The sequence below is a fragment of the Rhinatrema bivittatum genome, chromosome 3, assembly GCF_901001135.1.
Source record: "Rhinatrema bivittatum chromosome 3, aRhiBiv1.1, whole genome shotgun sequence".
Classification (NCBI taxonomy): Eukaryota; Metazoa; Chordata; class Amphibia; order Gymnophiona; family Rhinatrematidae; genus Rhinatrema; species Rhinatrema bivittatum.
In genome coordinates, this window is record NC_042617.1 from 357,141,537 (window position 1) to 357,160,139 (window position 18,603).

Sequence of the window (18,603 nt, forward strand, 5' to 3'; positions counted from 1 at the left end):
TCCTTCTAGGTCATCTCACCCATGAAATGTAGACAACTTATCTCGTAGAGACATAATACAAATCACTTCCTCTGCTGTATCTACATCCTCAGATAATTCTGTTAGGATCGCACAGCATATAAGGTAGGGAAGAAGTGTGATGTGCCAAATGCTTCCCCTCACATTCCTCCAGTACAACTTAAGGCATGTGAGTTACCGAAACAATCTGGTCATTCAACAATGCCACCTCGGTAGCTGATTACTGCCATAGAATATCCCCACTTCGTCAGGCGAGTCCTCTAAGGGCCAGACCGTAAGACAGATCCTCATGAAGGACCTGTCTCTGCTACAACAGAAGCTGATAATGTCGACCCAGTACCGCAAAACGTAGGAAACTGTGTTCTTGTCAATTGGAATATGCAGGTAGGCTTCGGTTAGATCCAGGGATGTTAGGAACTCTCCCAATTGTACGGTCATTTTCACGGAGTGTAAGGTCTTCATGTGAAAATGAGTCACTTGCAGGTGACTGATGACACTCTTGAGGTCCAAGATGGGTATGACAAAATAAATGGAATTCCCCATATTTTCCTGGGACATAGGTACTGGATCACAGCCCTCATCCTCAGGAGCTTTAGAAATGTAATCTCAACTACCTGCTTCTTGTGCTGAGAGTGGCAAGGAGACATCAAGAACACGTCCCGAGGAGTGCTGTGAAATTCCAACGCATATCCTTCTCCTATGACTTCCAGTACCCATTTGTCCGAAGTGATCTCGATTCACTGTTGGTAAAATAGAGAAAGGTGAACACCTATCTCCCAAAGGCAGGTCTGTAAAATTTCATTGTGGGGTTTGGGATGAGCCTGAACCCGAAACTATCCCTCTCTTGGGCTGCCAGATACGAAAGGACAGATCTCCCAAGGGGTCAAGGGCTCTGAAAGGTCAAATTTCTGTAGGGATGAAACGCTGGGAACCCTTAGAACGACCCCTCATCAGCAAGGGGTGCTGTAACTGCTTCCTCTTATTTACCAGTAACCAGGGAACTGAAAATTCGCCCCAATTTACTAACTAGCTTTTCCAGCTTGTTCCTGAATAGGAGTGATCCTTTAAGGGCATCTTTGTAAGATAAGCTTTAGAGGTTGCGTCAGCTTATCGATCCTGCAGCCATAGCTGTCTGGCCACCACCACTGAGGCCACTTCTCTGGCTGACAAAATCAGACCACATCTGTTAAAAAGGCGGCAACAGGTTCCATAACCACTCTGGAATTCACGCCCCCTACTAGAGTCATCCATTTCCTAAGAGAGCAGACATGAACGAGCCACGAGAGTGCAACAAGAAGCAATCTGTAAGGTCATTGCTACTGCGTCACAGGCTTGTTTAAGGATAGACTCAATTTGTACTTCATGCGCAACCTTTAAGGTTGCTCTTCCCTCCACTGGGATAGTTGTTTGCTTAGAGACAACACAGACAGTGCATCAACTTTAGGGAAAATGCAAACGTTCTTACCGCTGGGTCCAGAGGGTATAGAGTTTCCAACACACACCAACACACAACAAAAGTCACCTCGATGCGTATTCACATATTTTATTATTTGATTTCTCATATACTTAACTACTATTGCTAGAGAAAGACAGTATAAAGTACTATACTTGTGCTGTTACCCCATTAATCATATAAATGGACAAGATCCATGTCACCTATCATATAGCTTGTATTATTCAAACATGTAACCGAAACTTTATTGGCACTTTGTTAGGAAATATTACCCAAGCTGAACATTAAATATATGTGCCTATCTGTAAACCGTTGTGATGGTGCATGACTAAACAACTGTATAGAAAAGATTTTAAATAAAAATAAATAACGCTCGGCCCCCTTTAAAATTTGCTTCTGGGGCATCCCATTCCAGATTTATCAACTCCTGGATGGTGTCCATCACTATAAAGTAGCAAGCAGCTTTTCCGCAGGGAAATCAGAACTGAATTCTTCTTTGGTCTGGGAAGCCAGGGCCAGCAATTTGTCTCTGTGAAAGAACTGTAACATGGTCCAATACAGTTCTGAGCCGGGGGGGATTTCCCCGTCTTCCAAGGAATCTGGATCCTCCTCTTTGTCCATACCATCCAGGTCCCCACCAGGGATACCCTTGGTAAGGCGAGGCATGCCTCAGGGTCTGTTGGTTGGAATGGGAGAGGGAGAGGTCATCGGCTGAGGTTCCATCTGGACATTAGCAAGTAAGATAGCAGATCACACCTGAACGAAGGCTTGAAGTCCCTGGAAGAACTCCACCCAAGAAAAGGCAGCCTATCCATGCCTAGTCCAGAGGTTTTGGGGTGGGTCCAGCTGAATTTCCCTCTCCCACAGATGACAGAGCCAAGGGTGTACTCAGATCCAGCGTACTTCCAGTTAAGGCTGTGACCAACCCATCACCTGAATGGGAGGAGCCTGGCTCAGCAAAGTCAGAGGAGGCCAAATCTGCTTGGGCTTCCTCACAGCGCTGACATAAGTTGGAATCCAGGTCAGTCCATGAAGCCCTAAAATGACAAGCAATGCAGAGAGCAAGGCGCTTAGGTTTCTTGATTGCCGGCGCCACTGGCAGCAGTAGCTGTGCGTTCAAACCTGCTCGTGCTTAAAATTTATGCACACAAATTGAGTATCTGATGCGGCAAGACATATACGGCTCTTCCTGTATTGCGTACTTTCGAAGATGTATGTGTGGGGACGCACCAGACATTACGCGTTCAGCGTGTACACAGCTGGCACACTGATGTCCTATGGAGGGCAATACAGCACACGCACAAGATGGCACTGTCGTGGCCTACCACACAGTGTGTGTCGACCATGCCTATAGCAGGACCTAGCCCGCTGGGAGCTGCTCAACCAGCCCAGAATCCGAATTCTCCTTATCCTAATGGGAGTAGAAACGTCGTCTGTACAGCATGCCAAGCACAGAAACTAGGGGAGTCCAACTGAAAATCCCTCTAATCATTTCTGAATAGGAGGGTACATTTAAAAAAAAAAAAAAAAAAAGCTTACCTGAGCACAGCACAAGGTGCATCGCCTCTTCGGACAATTCCCACTCTCCGGGATCTAGTTGCTGGCGACTGAAAAAATCCGCCTGGACCTTGTCCACTCCGGCTATGTGAGATGCCGCTATGCGGCTCAGATGGCCTTCCACCCAGGACATTAACTTATCTTCCTTGGAGACTACTGGCCGACTCCTTGTTCCTCCTTGTCGATTTATGTAAGCCACGGTGATCGCGTGGTCTGAGAGGATCCGTACCGCCCGCTGCCGAACAGAAGAAAATGACGCAGCGCTAGGCGAACTGCTCGGGTTTCCAACTGACTGACCACGTGGCCTGCAGAGGTGTCCACAGCCTCTGTGCTGTGTGCAATTGACAAACCGCCCCCCCCCCCCCCCCATCCGGAGAGACTGGCATCCGTTGTCACGATTAGCCACTGCGGATTCGAGGTCCACCCCCCGAAGCAAGTGGTTCGGCACTAGCCACCAATCCAGGCTGGCTCAAGCGGTCTCCGGTAAGGGTAGGTGGAACTCCTCCGATCTGGGATCCCAGCGGGAAAGCAAGACCCTTTGCAAGGGTCTCATATGAGCAAAAGCTCAAGGAACCATCACCAGGGTAGAAGCCATAGAACCAAGGACCTGCAAATAATCCCATGCCGTGGGGACCGGGAGGGCCAATAGATGGTGAACCTGAGCCATAAGCTTCTCCATTCTGATCTGAGGTAGATAGACTTTGCCCGCCGATGTGTCGAAACAAGCACCCAGAAACTCCAAGATTTGAGATGGGACCAGTTGGCTCTTGGCATAATTGACCACCCAGCCTAACTAGTGTTGACAGCGTATGACACACGGAACCGCCTCCTTGCAAAGTTCTTCTGACTTCGCCCAAATGAGCCAGTCGTCCAGATACGGGTCCACTAGGATCCCGCTCGGCGGAGGCAGGCTGCGACCACTACCATCACCTTGATGAATACTCGGGGAGCTGTCGCGAGTCCAAAGGGCAAGAGCACAAAACTGGTAGTGCTCTCCCAGCACCATGAACCTCAGGAATCACTGGTGCTCCCGAATTCCTATATGAAGGTAAGCCTCTGTCAGATCTAAAGAAGCCAAATATTTGCCTCTGTGGACGGCCACTATGACGGACCGTAAGGTCTCCATATGAAACAGAGGGACTTGTAAAATCCTGTTGACCTCCTTTAGATCCAAGATAGGTTGGAACGCGCCTTCCTTTTTGGGAAACATGAAGTAAATGGAGTATCGACCATTCGACATTCTCACGGTGGAACTGGAACAATCGCTCCTAGGGCCTTCAAGCGCATCAGGGTTTGGAGAATCACCTGACTTTTTGCTGGCGCCCCGCTGAGAGACACAAGAAACAAATCCCGAAGAGGTCGAGCAAAATCCAAAGCGTAACCGCGATTTATGATATCCAGTACCCATTGGTCCGACATGATCTTGGCCCATTCCCCGCGAAACGAAGACAGCCGTCCCCCTAACTGCGGGACAGAGGAATGAGCCGGCGCGTCTTCATTGGGGAGTTTTGTTGGTGGTGAAACTGAGAAGAGCCACCACAGGAAGGCCGTCTGCCAGGAAAGGACTGAGGCCATGCCTGTGACCATCCTGCCGGTTGCCGATTGGCAAAGGAAGCACCCCTGCTACACCAAAAACGGCGTTGTCCCTGGAAACGATCCCGCGCGGAGCCAAACAGCCTATACAAACGGGGCTTATCTTCCGGAAGTTTGTAAACCTTGTTATTTATTTATTTATAGAGTTTTATATACCGTTATTCGGGAAGTTATCCCCTAAGGCCTTAACAAGTTGCTCCAGATCGTCGCCAAATAATTTTCCCTTGAAAGGAAGCCAACTGAGACTTAGACGAGGCATCAGCCAACCAATTTTGGAGCCACAGTAGCCGCTGAGCGGAAACTGCCAAAGACATCGTACATGCCGAGGTACAGAGAAGGTTGTATAGAGCATCCGCCGTATAGACTACCCTGATTCCATGCGGTTCGCCTGCTCCGCCTCTTCAGGCGGGAGTTCCTGAGAAGTGAGCATCTGTTGCACCCAGCAGAGGGTAGCCCTCTGCATAAGGCTGCTACAGATAGCGTCACGGACTCCCAAGGCGGAAACCTCAAAAATCTGCTTGAGCAAAACTTCCAGCTTCCTATCCTGCAAATCCTTAAGGACCGCTCCTCACGTGACTGGAATCGTGGTATGCTTAGCTATGGCCTTGACAGTCCACCTTTGGAATCTTAAGAATCTCCAAGGTCTCATTTGGCAAGGGATAAAGCTTCTCCATGGCCCTGCTGACTCTCAATGTAGCCTCAGGCGCATCCCATTCCCGGGACAAAATTTGGGACAGTTTTGAATGCAAAGGAAATGTCTGAGGGGGGTCACGAAAAGCAAGTTTGCTTACCATAAACGGTGTTTCCGTAGATAACAGGATGAATTAGCCATGCTGTCATGGGATCTGTCAATCAGGTCCGGGAGGCGGAGCTTTACCAAGCAGAGATTTAGATTTTAGCGCTCTGTAGCTGCGTGTATGTTCCTGCGCAGGAAAGTAACAGATTATCCTCAGTTTGTGATTAAGCTGTATTGTAGTCGAAAGACAGTGACTGCCAGGGAGGAGGGTGGGTCAGCATGGCTAAATCATCCTATCTACGGAACACCATTTACGGTAAGCAAACTTGCTTTTCCCCCGTCGATAGCAGGGCTGAATTAGCCATGCTGTCGGTCCCAAGCTCCCAATCAAGTTGGTTATGCTATGTATGTTTGTACGTGTGGCAGTCACTGTGTACTAGAGGATAGAGATTGGAAGATTGCGTGTCCTACCTTCGCATCAGCGGCTGCTTGTTGATCAAGGCAGTAGTGCGATGTGAAGGTATGAAGCGAAGACCATGTAGCTGCCTTACAAATGTCTATGGGTTGCACATGTTTAAGGTGTGCCAAGGAGGCCGCCACTGCTCTAACTTGAGCTTTGGGAACAGAATGTAGCTGTAGCTTCTGTTTGTCGTAGCAAAACTTGATACACTGTGCTATCCAGCTAGAGATGGTGCGTTTAGCCACTGGTAGCACAGGCGCCTTCGGGTCGAAAGAGACGGAGTTGAGAAACTCGGGAGTCCAAGTTTGTTCTCTCTTTGTAGTATGCTAAAGCTCTTTTGCAATCTAGTGTATGCAATAATTTTTCCCTGTCATTTGCATGAGGTTTAGGGAAAAAGTGGGTAATTCTATGGTCTGATTAAGATGGAATTGAGACACCACTTTTGGTAAGAAGGACCACCTTTTGGTGATGAAACTGTAAATACGGAGAATAATGGACCAAGGCCTGTAATTCATTGACTTGTCATGCTGATGTTACTGCAACCAGTAACATCACCTTCCATGTGAGGTATTTAATATGTGCTGAGTCCATGGGCTCAAACGGGGGAAGCATAAGCTGTTCAAGAACTATGTTGAGGTTCCATGGAACTGGAGGTTTGGAGATCGGAGGACGAAGGTGAGTTTAACCCCTTGGTAAAACGAGATAGTAAGGGGTGATTGGAAATAAGAATATTGTTGTTAAGTGGTCTGTGATATGCTGCTATGGCACTGAGATGAACCCTAATGGATGATGTTGCAAGACCAGCTGTGTACAGTGTATGTAGATAATCCATGAATAACTCAGGTGAACAGTCTAATGGTGGTATACCATTAGAAGTGCACCATGTCTAGTATCGTTTCCATTTATTTATTTTATTTAAAAGCTTTTATATACCGATGTTCATGTACTGGTACATATCACGTCGGTTTACATAAAACCAAAGTTGGAAATTACATCGAACAATCGAACATTATATCAAACAAGAGGGTACAAATAACAGGTCTAACATCATGAGAACTTACAGCTAACACTGAGAACTTATAGATAGAGCTGAAGACTATTTAGGATTAAAATTAACATTATTATTTATAGCTGTAGTTTTTCCTTGTTGAGAGTTTCCTGGATGCTAACAAAATGGATTGTGCCGAAGTGGAAACTACCTGTTCTGTTAAAAGGAGCCTCTCAATCTCCATGCCGTCAAATGGAGAGATGAGTGTAGCGGGTGTAGAAGCGTTCCTTGATCTTGGAAGAGAAGATCTGGGCGATTTGGTAACTGAATGGGATCCGCAATGGACAGTCTGAGAAGGAAACTGTACCATGGTTGCCTTGGCCAGGCTGGAGCTATGAGTATCAGTTAAGCCTCGTCTGCTATGCACTTCTGAAGTGTCCTTACTATGAGTGGTATGGGAGGAAAGGCATACAGGAGGCCTGTCGTCTACGAAATGAAGGCATCCTGGGTGATCCTGAACTGACTTGGTCTTATCAAGTGGAATTTGGAAACCTGAGCGTTGATCTCTGTTGCAAAGAGATTTATCGCAGGCATCCCTCATTGCATGAAAATGTCTTGGGCTACCTCCGAATTGAGTATCCATTCGTGAGGATGAAAGATGCGACTTAGCCTGTCCGCTCTTGTATTTGCTACTCCTGGTAGGTAAGTTGCTTGCAGATGTATGCAATGTTGGTGAGCATGTTTGAAGATTGTCAGGGTCTCCTTGCAAAGGGACCATGAACTGGACCCTCCTTGCTTGTTGATATAAAACATTGCCACTTGATTGTCTGTGTAGATCATGACCCTGCAGCCCTTTAAGTGATCTTGAAACACTTGTAACCCATTTCGAATTGTTCTGAGCTCCAATAAATGTATCTGTAAGGTCTGCTCGGAGATTGTCCATAACCCCTGGGTTTCGTTAATCTTGAGATGTGCTCACCATTCCTTGCGAGAGACGTCTGTGGTTAAAACTGCGTTGTGAGGAGGACTGAATAATGCTCCTTTGGACAGGGTGGAGTCTAGGAGCCACCATGTTATGTCCTGTTTCATCTCTGAGGTCAACAATAACTTCTGTGTCAATGGTTGTGAGTGTTTCCATTGACGTTTTAGTCCCCATTGCAGGTGTCTCATGTGTAGCCTGGGGTTGGGCACCATGAAAATAGCCGCCGCCATGTGGCCGAGGACTACCAAAATTTGTCTCGCTGATGGCCTTTGAGTGTTGTTCAACGAGTAGAGAAGTTGACGTAGTTGTGTTATTCTGTTGGAGATATGCCCAGTTGCGAACAGTGTCCAGGCCTGCACCTATAAACTGTAGTCGTGTTCGTTGGAGATGTGATTTCTGGAAATTGATCACTAGTCCCAATTCCTGTAAGCACTGTATCACCCGGAGGTGATAGAGTAAGATATCTGGGGTCGAGGCTATTAACCAATCGTCCAGATATGGAAAGATGGTCATACCCTGTTGTCTGAGATGAGCCAGCACCACAACCATGCATTTGGTGAAAACCTTGGGTGCAGCAGATAGTCCAAAGGGGAGAACTTTGTATTGGTAGTGTTGATGACCGTAGCGAAAGCATAGGTAACGCCAAGAGGACGGATGGATTGGAATATGTGTGTAAGCATCTTTCAGATCGATGGAACACATCCAGTCGTTGGATTGAATCAGAGGTAGGATAGATTTCAATGATACCATCTTGAATTTCTCTTTGGTCAGGAATTTGTTCAATTCCCATAGATCTAATATGGGGCGAAGGCCACCCGACATCTTGAGTTTGTCGGGTCTCCGAGAAAATCCGTCAAATGACTTGCTGCTTGCGAAGCAAAGCAATTTCCTCCCCCAGTTGTGGTTGGAAGCTTTGACTCTTTAGAGTGGAAAGGTGAGGTTGTATGGGTTTTGTGGTAAATTGGAGTTGGTAGCCATGTCATACTCTCTCTAAAACCCATTGATCGGTTGTTATTCTCTCCCAGGCTGCCAGGCAAGAATGAATTCTGCCAGGTGGTGCTTGATGTAGTGGTGGTGGCTGGGTTATTAAAAAGATGGTGTTGCTTTTACTGCAGTAGCCGGTTGTTGTGTCTGCTTCTGGTTACGTGGCTTACCCCTACGTTGAGTCGGGTTGTTTTGTTGCGGATTTCTGTAAGATGGTATGCAATAGTTCATGTGGAAGAGATGTTGGCTCTCCCGGAGCATCGAAAATATTTAGGAGACCAAAAGTTTCTGATCTAGGGTCTGTCTCCTTTTGGACCTCTAGATGCAATATCGTGCCCAATTTTTCTAAAAATTTTGGGTATGTCAGGTCCTCAGGAGGGGAATATGGTTCGTGTGGTTGTTCCTGTGGATCCGATGGAAATCAGGTAGATGACGATGGGGATGTTTGCGGAGACAGAGAAATCGATAGGTGTATTTTGCTGTTGAATTGATGAACTTGGTCGGTTTGCTATTGGGGATGCCGGAGGCTCCACTGACCGTTCTCTAGAGGTGTACCTGCTGTGTTCCGGGGAACTCACCAGTAGTTCATTAGACATCTTAAAGGATAATTAAAGGGTTTTGTAAAACCCTGCCAACGATTGGGATAATTGGAAAAAATGCCTCTCTAAACTTTGGGGTGCACAACAAATAGAATTTTGTGATGCCGTTAAACAGAGTTCTCACATGCTTTTCCAGGAAACCAACAATTGACAGTTGAGCTAGGGATGCTGTCTCAATCCTATGGAATTAACGACTTCTGTATATGTTCCCTCCAATTCTGTTGATAGCCAAAATAATACAGAAGTTATGAAAGAAAAATTTCTGATTTCCAGTGCCCCTCTTTAGCCTCATCAAATTTTGGTTTTCATGGCTAAAATGCCTCTCTGTTTAGCATCCACTAAGATTGTCAATACTCCCAATACTAATCGCACAATGCAGTGGGAATCTTCTTTATCCCAACCTTTACTCATTAGCTCTGACTGCATGGATGTTGAAAGTCAACTGTCTTCTATACAGTTGCTTACTGAGGTGAGCAAAATTCTTTTGGCTTCGAGAAAATCCTCTACCAGAAGATCTTCAGATATGAGCACCAGACAAAAACTTTCCCTCTGTCACTTGCCTGCCATCCTCTATTAGTTGCACATTCCACTAATATGTAGCAAATTTATTTATTAATTTCTAATTTTTATATACCAATATTCTTACATAAAATGTAAATCAAACCGGTTTACATAAAACAGTACAAGCAGGAAATATAATTCCTTTGTCCGATACAATAAACATTTATAATTAATCTATTTAACATGTTAAAGACAAAGATAAAAACTTGGGGGAAAGGGTTAGTTACAAACACTATTGAATGAGGCACCAAGGGTTGCACGAAGGGGAGCACAAAGGGGAAAACCCCTTTGTCGCGCGGCGCCTGATGGTGATGTGTTTTTCAACAGTCGAGGAAGTTCTCGATGATGTCGTGGGAGGGGGCGTGGTCTCTCTCGCTCTCTTTCATCTCACCTCCCGATGTTACTTATTTTTATTTTTTGTTTCTGGATGGAATAAAGTTAATTGCCAGGGCCTAAGATGGGAAAAAAAGGCCTCCCCGCTCTTCTGCGCCTGATCTTGAGGCGCCCCTCAACCGCCGACCAAGCAAATATGTTAATGCATCACTCAGCTTGCATCCCCAATTGTGTGGTTAATCACTGTCCTGTTGGTCCATCGAGAAAACTGAGTTGCTTATCTCTTTAGTGTTGAGGGTTAGCTTTCTATAAAGACTGAGGAGACTCCTGTGGTAGCAGCTGCATTGCAATGGGCATGCTCAGATAAACCTTCTTGGTTTTTCTGTCTTGATGCTGTCTACTTATTGTATGTCACCTTGCTTGTGTGGCTGATTTGTCCTCCCATTTATGGAGAAGACATGTTATAGGTAAGCAACTTAGCTTTCTCCCAATCTCAGACGGGATGATTGCTACAGGTCTCATGTTTCTTTTGGAAGAAGTCTGAGCTGAATAGATGGAGAATTCCTCTTTCAAGCTGATGCATAAAAGCAGATTCAGGGCAACATGTCTTAATGTCCACTGAAAGAAGTCAGTATGCTATGTGTGACTATATTTAAAGGGGAATTTTTTTTAATTAAAGTGATCAGCATTGGAAGAATATTTAACTACCTCATACTAACATTCTTAAATTCATTGTTTGATTTTATAAGTTACATGGTTCCTGGCTGCAGCATAGTTTACAAAACATTATCGTAGTACGTTTGGTAAAGGGGTATGTCAGCATGGAGTGCTAAATGGCATCTTTTTGGCTAATGCTTATGGAAGAGGTATTTTCCTTTGAATTCCAAAGGGATTGAAAATGCTGGCATGAAATCTAAATGATTCATTAATATAATTGATTGCATGTGGATGCCTGCTGTGACCAATAAGAAGCCTATAAATAGATTTTACTGTGTGTATATTAAAAAAAAAAAAAAAAAAAAAAAAACAAAAAAACTCACACCCCAGACCCTATGAAGCATGGTAAGGATGTTGCACAGATGTGTTGACATGAGGATAAGGAATCTTGAAAGGTACAAAAAGTTGATGGAAAGAAAGCTGCTTTGTAGCCGCAGTGCAGCATCTCTGCTGAATTTTTATCACATGACACTCAGGCACCTTGTTTACAACTCTGTCTTGCAGGAGAGCCTCAGTCACCTTGTACTTGTCGAGTCTACTTGCAAAAATCTCCAGAGCCTTGCTGTGGCAATCTCATTCCGGAATGCTGTGCTACTGGAAGGGCCCATAGGATGTGGCAAAACAGCTCTGGTAGAGCACATGGCAGCTCTTACTGGGAGGACAAGGTCGTCAGACATTCTGAAAGTTCAGCTCGGAGATCAGACTGACAGCAAGGTAAAAATCTGAGCGTAAGGGAAGTGGGAGAAGGAATAATTTTAGTGGTAGAGGTGTAGGGCAGTTAAGTTCAGAATAAATCTGCCATGTTAATGTCTAAAATGGTTGGCGATTACTCATGTCTGCATGTCATTCAATACACAATTAAGCTCTGGCATTTGTTGCCAGAGGATGTGGTTAGTTTCCTGGCAGCCACCGCTCCGACTCTGGCTCCGAAGCTGGTTGGCTGATGCATCTTCCAAAATGCGCCTCACAAGAATGCCCTTCAAAGGATCCCTCCTGTTCGGCAGCGAACTAGAGAAACTGGCCGACAAATGGGGCGAGTTCCCATTGCTGCGACTGCCGGAAGATAAGACAAAGAGAAATCAGCGTCCCTTCCCCAGGTTCTCCAGGGGCAGAAGTTCACAGTGCTTCAATCCTTACAGGAACAACTATCAAGCGCCCCACCCTACGGGCAGGAACCAGTCCTTTCAGACCAAGCATAACAAGAGGGGAGCCAGCTCGGGTATGGGCCCCAGCTGCACCATACAATGAGATTCAGCCGACCCATCCAAGGGAAGAAGCCATAGGAGGCAGATTAGCCCTTTTCTACCACAGATGGGTCGAGAGAACCTGGGACAAGTGGGTCCTAGCCATGATTCGGGAGGGGTACTACCTGGATTTCCTACGAACCCCTCCGGACAAGTAAGTGGAGTCCCCCTGCCATGACTCCTCCAAGAGGGTGGCAGTGGAAGCTACACTGTCCAGGCTACTGGCACGCGAGGCCATAACCCCAGTACCTCCACAGGAAATAAATACTGGCCATTATTCCATTTATTTTATTTTGCTTTTACACCCTTATTTTGCTTTAATGTCCTGTTTTCGAGTCTGGGTGGTGTTTACAGCTCCCAGGAGCTCCCAGATTCTTATCTGATAGCTTCAAGGGTTTCAGTACTTGAGCATTTTGCATCTGTGGATCCTCAAAACAGTAATAGCATGGTCATCAGGAAATCAGCAAATGGAATCGTGCACTCTGTTCCATATGGGCTGTTTTCTGGGGCCTTCTTGTCTAATAGGTTCTAATCAGCAGATATATTTGTGTAAGATCTCTCTTCTGCTGTGATTCTTAGCAAAGACGCCTTATGTCTGTAGGGTGACCTCTTAATTATTCCTGCAAATGTTAAGGTGATCTTGTGATTTTTAAGGTCAATGTTCAGTCCTGCGGAGGCCTCCTGGTATTAACCCTTTGTAATCTGAGTTGATCAGGTTAGGATCCATTCTATAACCTACCCTTACCCTTTAAATTTCATGGTCTCTGTTCCAGCTGGAACCCTTCTGTAAAAGTCCAGTGTATAGATGTGGAGCAGGGTCAGTAAATGGGAAGAGTAATCTGGTTGGGAGCCTTGATGAGTTGGTACTGTTATGGAATGGAAGTGTAATGCAGGCAGATTTAGTACTGCAGTGTGGCTTATTTAATCTAAGCTTTGCAGAGCATATTTGTAGTGAACTATAATATCACTGTTCTTCTTCCCCAGATACTGCTAGGTATGTATCGCTGTACAGATATCCCAGGGGAGTTTGTGTGGCAGCCGGGGACCTTGACGCAAGCTGTAATCAACGGGCACTGGATCCTCCTTGAGGACATCGATTATGCACCTCTTGATGTGGTATGCAGCATCCTTATTTCATTTCACTTACTGTGGGGAAAGGGGTGGGATGGAAATATCTACTGTGAGGGATGTGCATGCCTGAAGTTGAAAATTTAAATTCAAATTGACCTTCTGTAAGACAGCACCACCTAACGAGTTCTGGGCTTGCCTTTCCACATTTAAATAAAATTACTTTTTCCCTTCTTCCTAATTTTATCCTTGTGTTGACCTTCCAAGAAAATTCTTAAAAAGGTGTCAAACTGCAAAACAAATTATGAAGTCTTGCCCTTAGTTTTAAATTAAATGGAGAAATTACTTACCTGATAATTTCATTTTCCTTAGTGCAGACAAATGGGTGCAGGACCGGTGGGTTATGTGCTCTTCTGCGAGCAGATAGGAGACTGAGTCAGATTTCAAAGCTGACGTCACTCTAGATATACCCCTGCAGTAACCTCAGCTCTTTAGTATTCTCTTCGAAAAGCCATTTTGGATATATCTTTGCTTAAATAACTTGATTAAATTTGATTAAAACTTGATTGAACTGGTTCAACTGATTTCAAAACTGGAGATCGCCAATGCACTCAATTATCGCAGACACCAGACAGCTGTGGGTGTCTTGAACAAGGGGTAGGCAACGGCTTACTTGTATTTTCTTAGTCTCAAGATTCACTTTCCGAGGTCCTCCTTCTCTGGGCCAGCCGTGGGCGGGATGCTGAGTCCATCTGTCTACACTAAGGAAAAGGGGATTATCAGGTAAGTAATTTCTCCATTTCCTAGTGTGTGGCCAGATGGACTCAGGACCAGTAGGATGTACAAAAGCTACCCCCGGACATGGCGGGAGGCTGCCCGTGGCCCACTTAGTACTGCCCTTGCGAAGGCTGTGTCTTCTTGGGCCTTGAACATCTAGGCGGTAGAACCTGGAGAAGGTGTGTAGGGAGGACCACGTCGCTGCCAGACAGATCTCGGTGGGCGACAGCAGCTTAGTTTCTGCCCAAGAAACTGCCTGAGCCCTAGTAGAATGAGCCTTAACCTGTAGGGGTAAAGGCTTTCCTGCTTCTATGTAGGCTGCCTTGATTACGTCTTTGATCCAGCAGGCTATGGTCGCCTGCAAGGCTGCTTCTCCTTGCTTCTTCCCACTGTGAAGAATGAACAAGCGGTCTGTTTTGTGCACCGGTTTCGATCTTTCCAGGTATCTCACCAGGAGTCTGCCGACATTTAGATGGCGAAGAAGGCATGAGTATTCCGAGCCCTTAGGTTCATCCTGAGATGGTCTGGTTCAAATGAAACTCTGAAACCACTTTCGGTAGGAAGGAGGGAACTGTGCGCAGCTTTATGGTTCCAGGAGTGAACCTAAGGAATGGTTCCCGACAGGATAGTGCCTGTAGTTCGGAGATGTGACGAGTTGAACATATTGCCACCAGGAATACTGTCTTCAGTGTTAAGAGGCGTAGTGACAGGTCTGAAGGAAGCCCCTTGCCCATAGGGGCACTGGCCACTTTAGGGGTGGCCAGAGTTGTTTAACTCCTTTTAGGAAGCGGATCAAATCCGGATGAGCTGATAGCCGGATACCATCCACTTCGGCTTTGAAGCAGGAGAGTGCGGCTACTTGGACCTTGAGGGAGTTGAGTGACAACCCCTTCTTCATACCGTCCTATAGGAACTCCAGAATCATGGGGATCTTGGCTGTCTGAGGGAGTATCCCGCGGTCCTCGCACCAGGCTTCGCATACTCTCCAGATCTGTATATATGACAGAGATGTTGAAAACTTGCGCACACAGAGCAGGGTGTCAATCACGGCCTTCAAGTAACCACGCTTCTTCAGACAAGCCCTCTCAAGGGCCAGACTGTAAGAGAGAATCGAGATGGATCTTCGTGAAGAATTGGGCCCTGCTGGAGAAGGTCCCTGTGTGGAAGTAGGCACAGAGGGCTTCCTGCAAGGAGTCTCTGCATGTCTGCGTACCATGGGCTTCTTGGCCAATCCGGGACCACTAGTAGAACTAGTTCCCTGTGATGTTCTATCTTGCGGATGACCTTGCCCAGTAGTGGCCATGGGGGGAAGGCGTACAGTAAGTCTTCCTCTGGCCAAGTCTGGACGAGAGCATCGATCCCTTGGGAGTGTGGCTCTCGTCTGTGGCTGAAGAACCTGGGGACTTGGGCACTGGGAGAGATGGCCAGTAGATCCATGGCTGGGAGGCCCCAGCGATTTACTATCAATAGGAAGGCTGTGGTTGATAGTATTCCTTTTCCCCGGGTCCAGGCTCTCTCTGCTGAGGAAGTCTGCTGAGACGTTGTTTTTTCCTGCAATGTGGGAGGCAGAGATCCCTTGTAGGTTTCTCTGCCCCATGCCATAAGAGGGTCTTTCCCCAGAGACAACTGTTGGCTCCTGGTTCCTCCCTGGCGGTTGATGTAAGCAATTGTTGTAGCGATGTCAGACATTACTCGAATCGCTTTGCCTCTGCGTCTGTGGCTGAATCGCAGGCACGCTAGTCTGACTGCTTGAGCTTCCAGGTGGTTTATATTCCATTCCGCCTCTTCCTTGTTTCATTGTCCCTGGGCCCTCAGTTTCTGACAGTGGACTCCCCACCCTCGCAGGCTCACATCCGTGGTGAGCAAGATCCAGTTCGGTGGGGATAGGCTTAGGTGGTCTTTCTGTAGCCACCACTGAAGCTGAGAACGTACCTCTGCTGGTTGTTGGAGGCAAATTGAGTAGTCCTGGGAAATGGGTTCCATCGTGACAGTAAGGAGCACTGGAGCGATCGCATGTGGACCCTTGCCCATGGGACAACCTCCAGGGTTGATGCCATGAGGCAGAGGACTTGAAGATAGTCCCCATACCTTGGGGCGTGCATTGGACATCAATTGTAATTGTTCAATTATTTTCCTTCTCCTCGGGGGAGGGAGGAAGACCTTGTTCTATTTAGTGTCGAAATGGGCCCTTAGGTACTCTAGAGACTGAGAGGGTTGCAGACTGCTCTTGCCCATGTTCGCGACCCAACAGAGTTCCTGCAGTAGGTTCTTGACTCTGCTGGTCACTTGCCGGCTCTCTTCTGTAGACTTTGCCCTGATCAGCCAGTCCAGGTAAGGGTTTACCAAAATCCCTTCCTTCCTCAGTGTTGCTGCCACGACCACCATAATTTTGGAGAATGTTCTGAGGGCGGTTGCTAGGCCGAAAGGTAGCGCTTGGAACTGGTAATGGTGACCCAGTATTGCAAAGCGTAGAAAACACTGGTGATCTTGATGGACTGGAATGTGAAGGTAGGCTTCGGAGAGGTCCAGGGAGGTTAGAAACTCTCCTGGTTGTACTGCTATTACGGAATGAAGAGTCTCCATGCGGAAGTGTAGTATCCGCAGATGACTGACATTCTTGAGATCCAAGATGGGTCGGAATGATCCTTCTTTCTTGGGAATGATAAAACATATGGAATAGCGCCCCATATTTTGTTGGCGCGTAGGAACCAGAGTTATTGCCTTAAGACTGAGTAGTCTTGTCAGAGTGGCTTCCACTGCCAGCCTCTTGGTGTGGGAGTGGCAGGGTGACATCATAAATTTGTCTGGAGGGATGCTGCGGAACTCGAGAATAACCTTCTCGAATGCTGTTTAGTACCCATTTGTCAGATGTGATCTCGAATCATCTTTGGTAGAAGAGGGCAAGTCTACCTCCTATTTCCTCCTCTTGTGGACGGGTCGGCCCATTCTCATTGGGGAGCACGGCTGGAGCCTGCCCCCGGGCCTGTTCCTCTCTTGTTCCGAAAGGGCTGGGACCTTCCGGAGGGACAAGGTGCCTGGAACTGCGAGTTCCTGTAGGGTCTAAAGCATTGTGAGCCTCTGCCCCTTGCAGGTTCTTCTGGGGGAGGGGCACTGAGATCTTTTACTCCTGTCTTCCGGTAGCTGAGGCACTGGGGATTCGCCCCATTTGCAGGCTAACTTCTCCAATTCACTTCCGAACAAGAGAGATCCTTTAAAGGGCATTCTTGTGACATTTGCTTTAGAGGTCGCGTCAGCAGACCAATTCCACAGCCATAGTTGCCTTCCGGCTGCCACTACTGAGGCTACTCCTCTGGCTGAGGTATGCACCAGATCTGAGCTTGCGTCAGTCAGAAAGGCTGCCGCATGTTCTATCGTCTCACCAGTATACGTTCTGGAGTTATTTGCCTCTCTCTCTCTCTCTCTCTCGAGCAAGCAGGAATGTGCCACCAGTGCGCAGCAGGAAGCAATCTGCAGTGTCATTGCTGTTGCGTTGAAAGCCTACTTAAGAATGGATTCCAATAATCTATCCTGAGTATCCTTCAATGCAGCCCCTCCCTCAATGGGAATGGTTGTTCACTTTGAGATGGCACAGACCATGGCATCTTTCGGGAAACGTAGGCATTCCTTGGTCACTGGTTCTTGAAGGTGTAGGGCTTTCAAGGCCTGACCCCCTTTGAAGCTGGCCTCCGGGGCATCCCATTCCAGGTCAGTCAGTTCCTGGATGTCTTCCATCATTGGGAAGTAGCATGAGGCTTTATGAAGGGACACCAGGATGGGGTTCTTCTTTGGTTCCGCCATAGGGTCTGTTCTTGGAATACCCAGAGTCTTGGAAACAAGGGCTGGTAATTCATCCTTGTGGAAGAAGTGAAGCATGGTTCGGTATGGTTCCAGGCCTGGAGGAATTTCTCCTTCTTCCAGGGAGCTGCCGCCATCATCATCTGAGGTGTTTGGGTCCCTGTCAGGGAAATTCTTGGTTAGGCGAGGCATGTCTCGAGGCATCCGATCAGGGCCGGGAGGATCTTGTGCTTCTGGCAGGGGTTGAGCCCAGGGCGTAGCCGGGGCTGCTTGCGCTTGAACGAAGCCTTGCAGCTCTTGGAAAAATTCTAACCAGGAGAAAGTCCCTGGGTCCATGTTAATCGCAGAGGGAGTCAGAGTAGGAGGCCCTGAGGTGCCATCTTGTGGAGAAGCCATCTCAGAGATGCATAGATCCAGGGAGCTATTATCTATAGTGGTTCTGGACCCATCCCCAGACAGCGAGGGGACCAGGCTTTGGTTCTCCCTGGGCTTCCTCGCAATGCCTGCACAGGCAGGACTTCAGTTCAGGCTGTGTGGCTCTTATGTGGCAGGCTGTGCAAAGAGGAGTGCCTTCTGGCCTTCTTGGGTGCCGGTGCCATTTCCTCTAGCTTCAATGCACGCGTGTAGTGCGCGCGGTTGTGCGCCTGTATTGGACGCGCACAAGCTACCGGTAGGTGCATCGGCTGCCTGCCCTCCCCCGTGCGTACCGCTGCTCGAGAAGGGAAGATGGCACCGATG

General features: G+C 47.3%; 1 protein-coding gene across 2 annotated transcripts in view; it reads left to right on the forward strand.

The window, feature by feature from the left end:
• MDN1 (midasin AAA ATPase 1) overlaps positions 1-18,603 on the forward strand; it is a 765,271-nt gene that overhangs the window by 23,540 nt on the left and 723,128 nt on the right. For both annotated transcript variants that reach the window (XM_029595415.1, XM_029595414.1), the window contains exons 6-7: positions 11,486-11,695; positions 13,210-13,341. In XM_029595415.1, the coding sequence (XP_029451275.1) occupies positions 11,486-11,695; positions 13,210-13,341 (342 nt within the window). The remainder of the gene's footprint in view (positions 1-11,485; positions 11,696-13,209; positions 13,342-18,603) is intronic.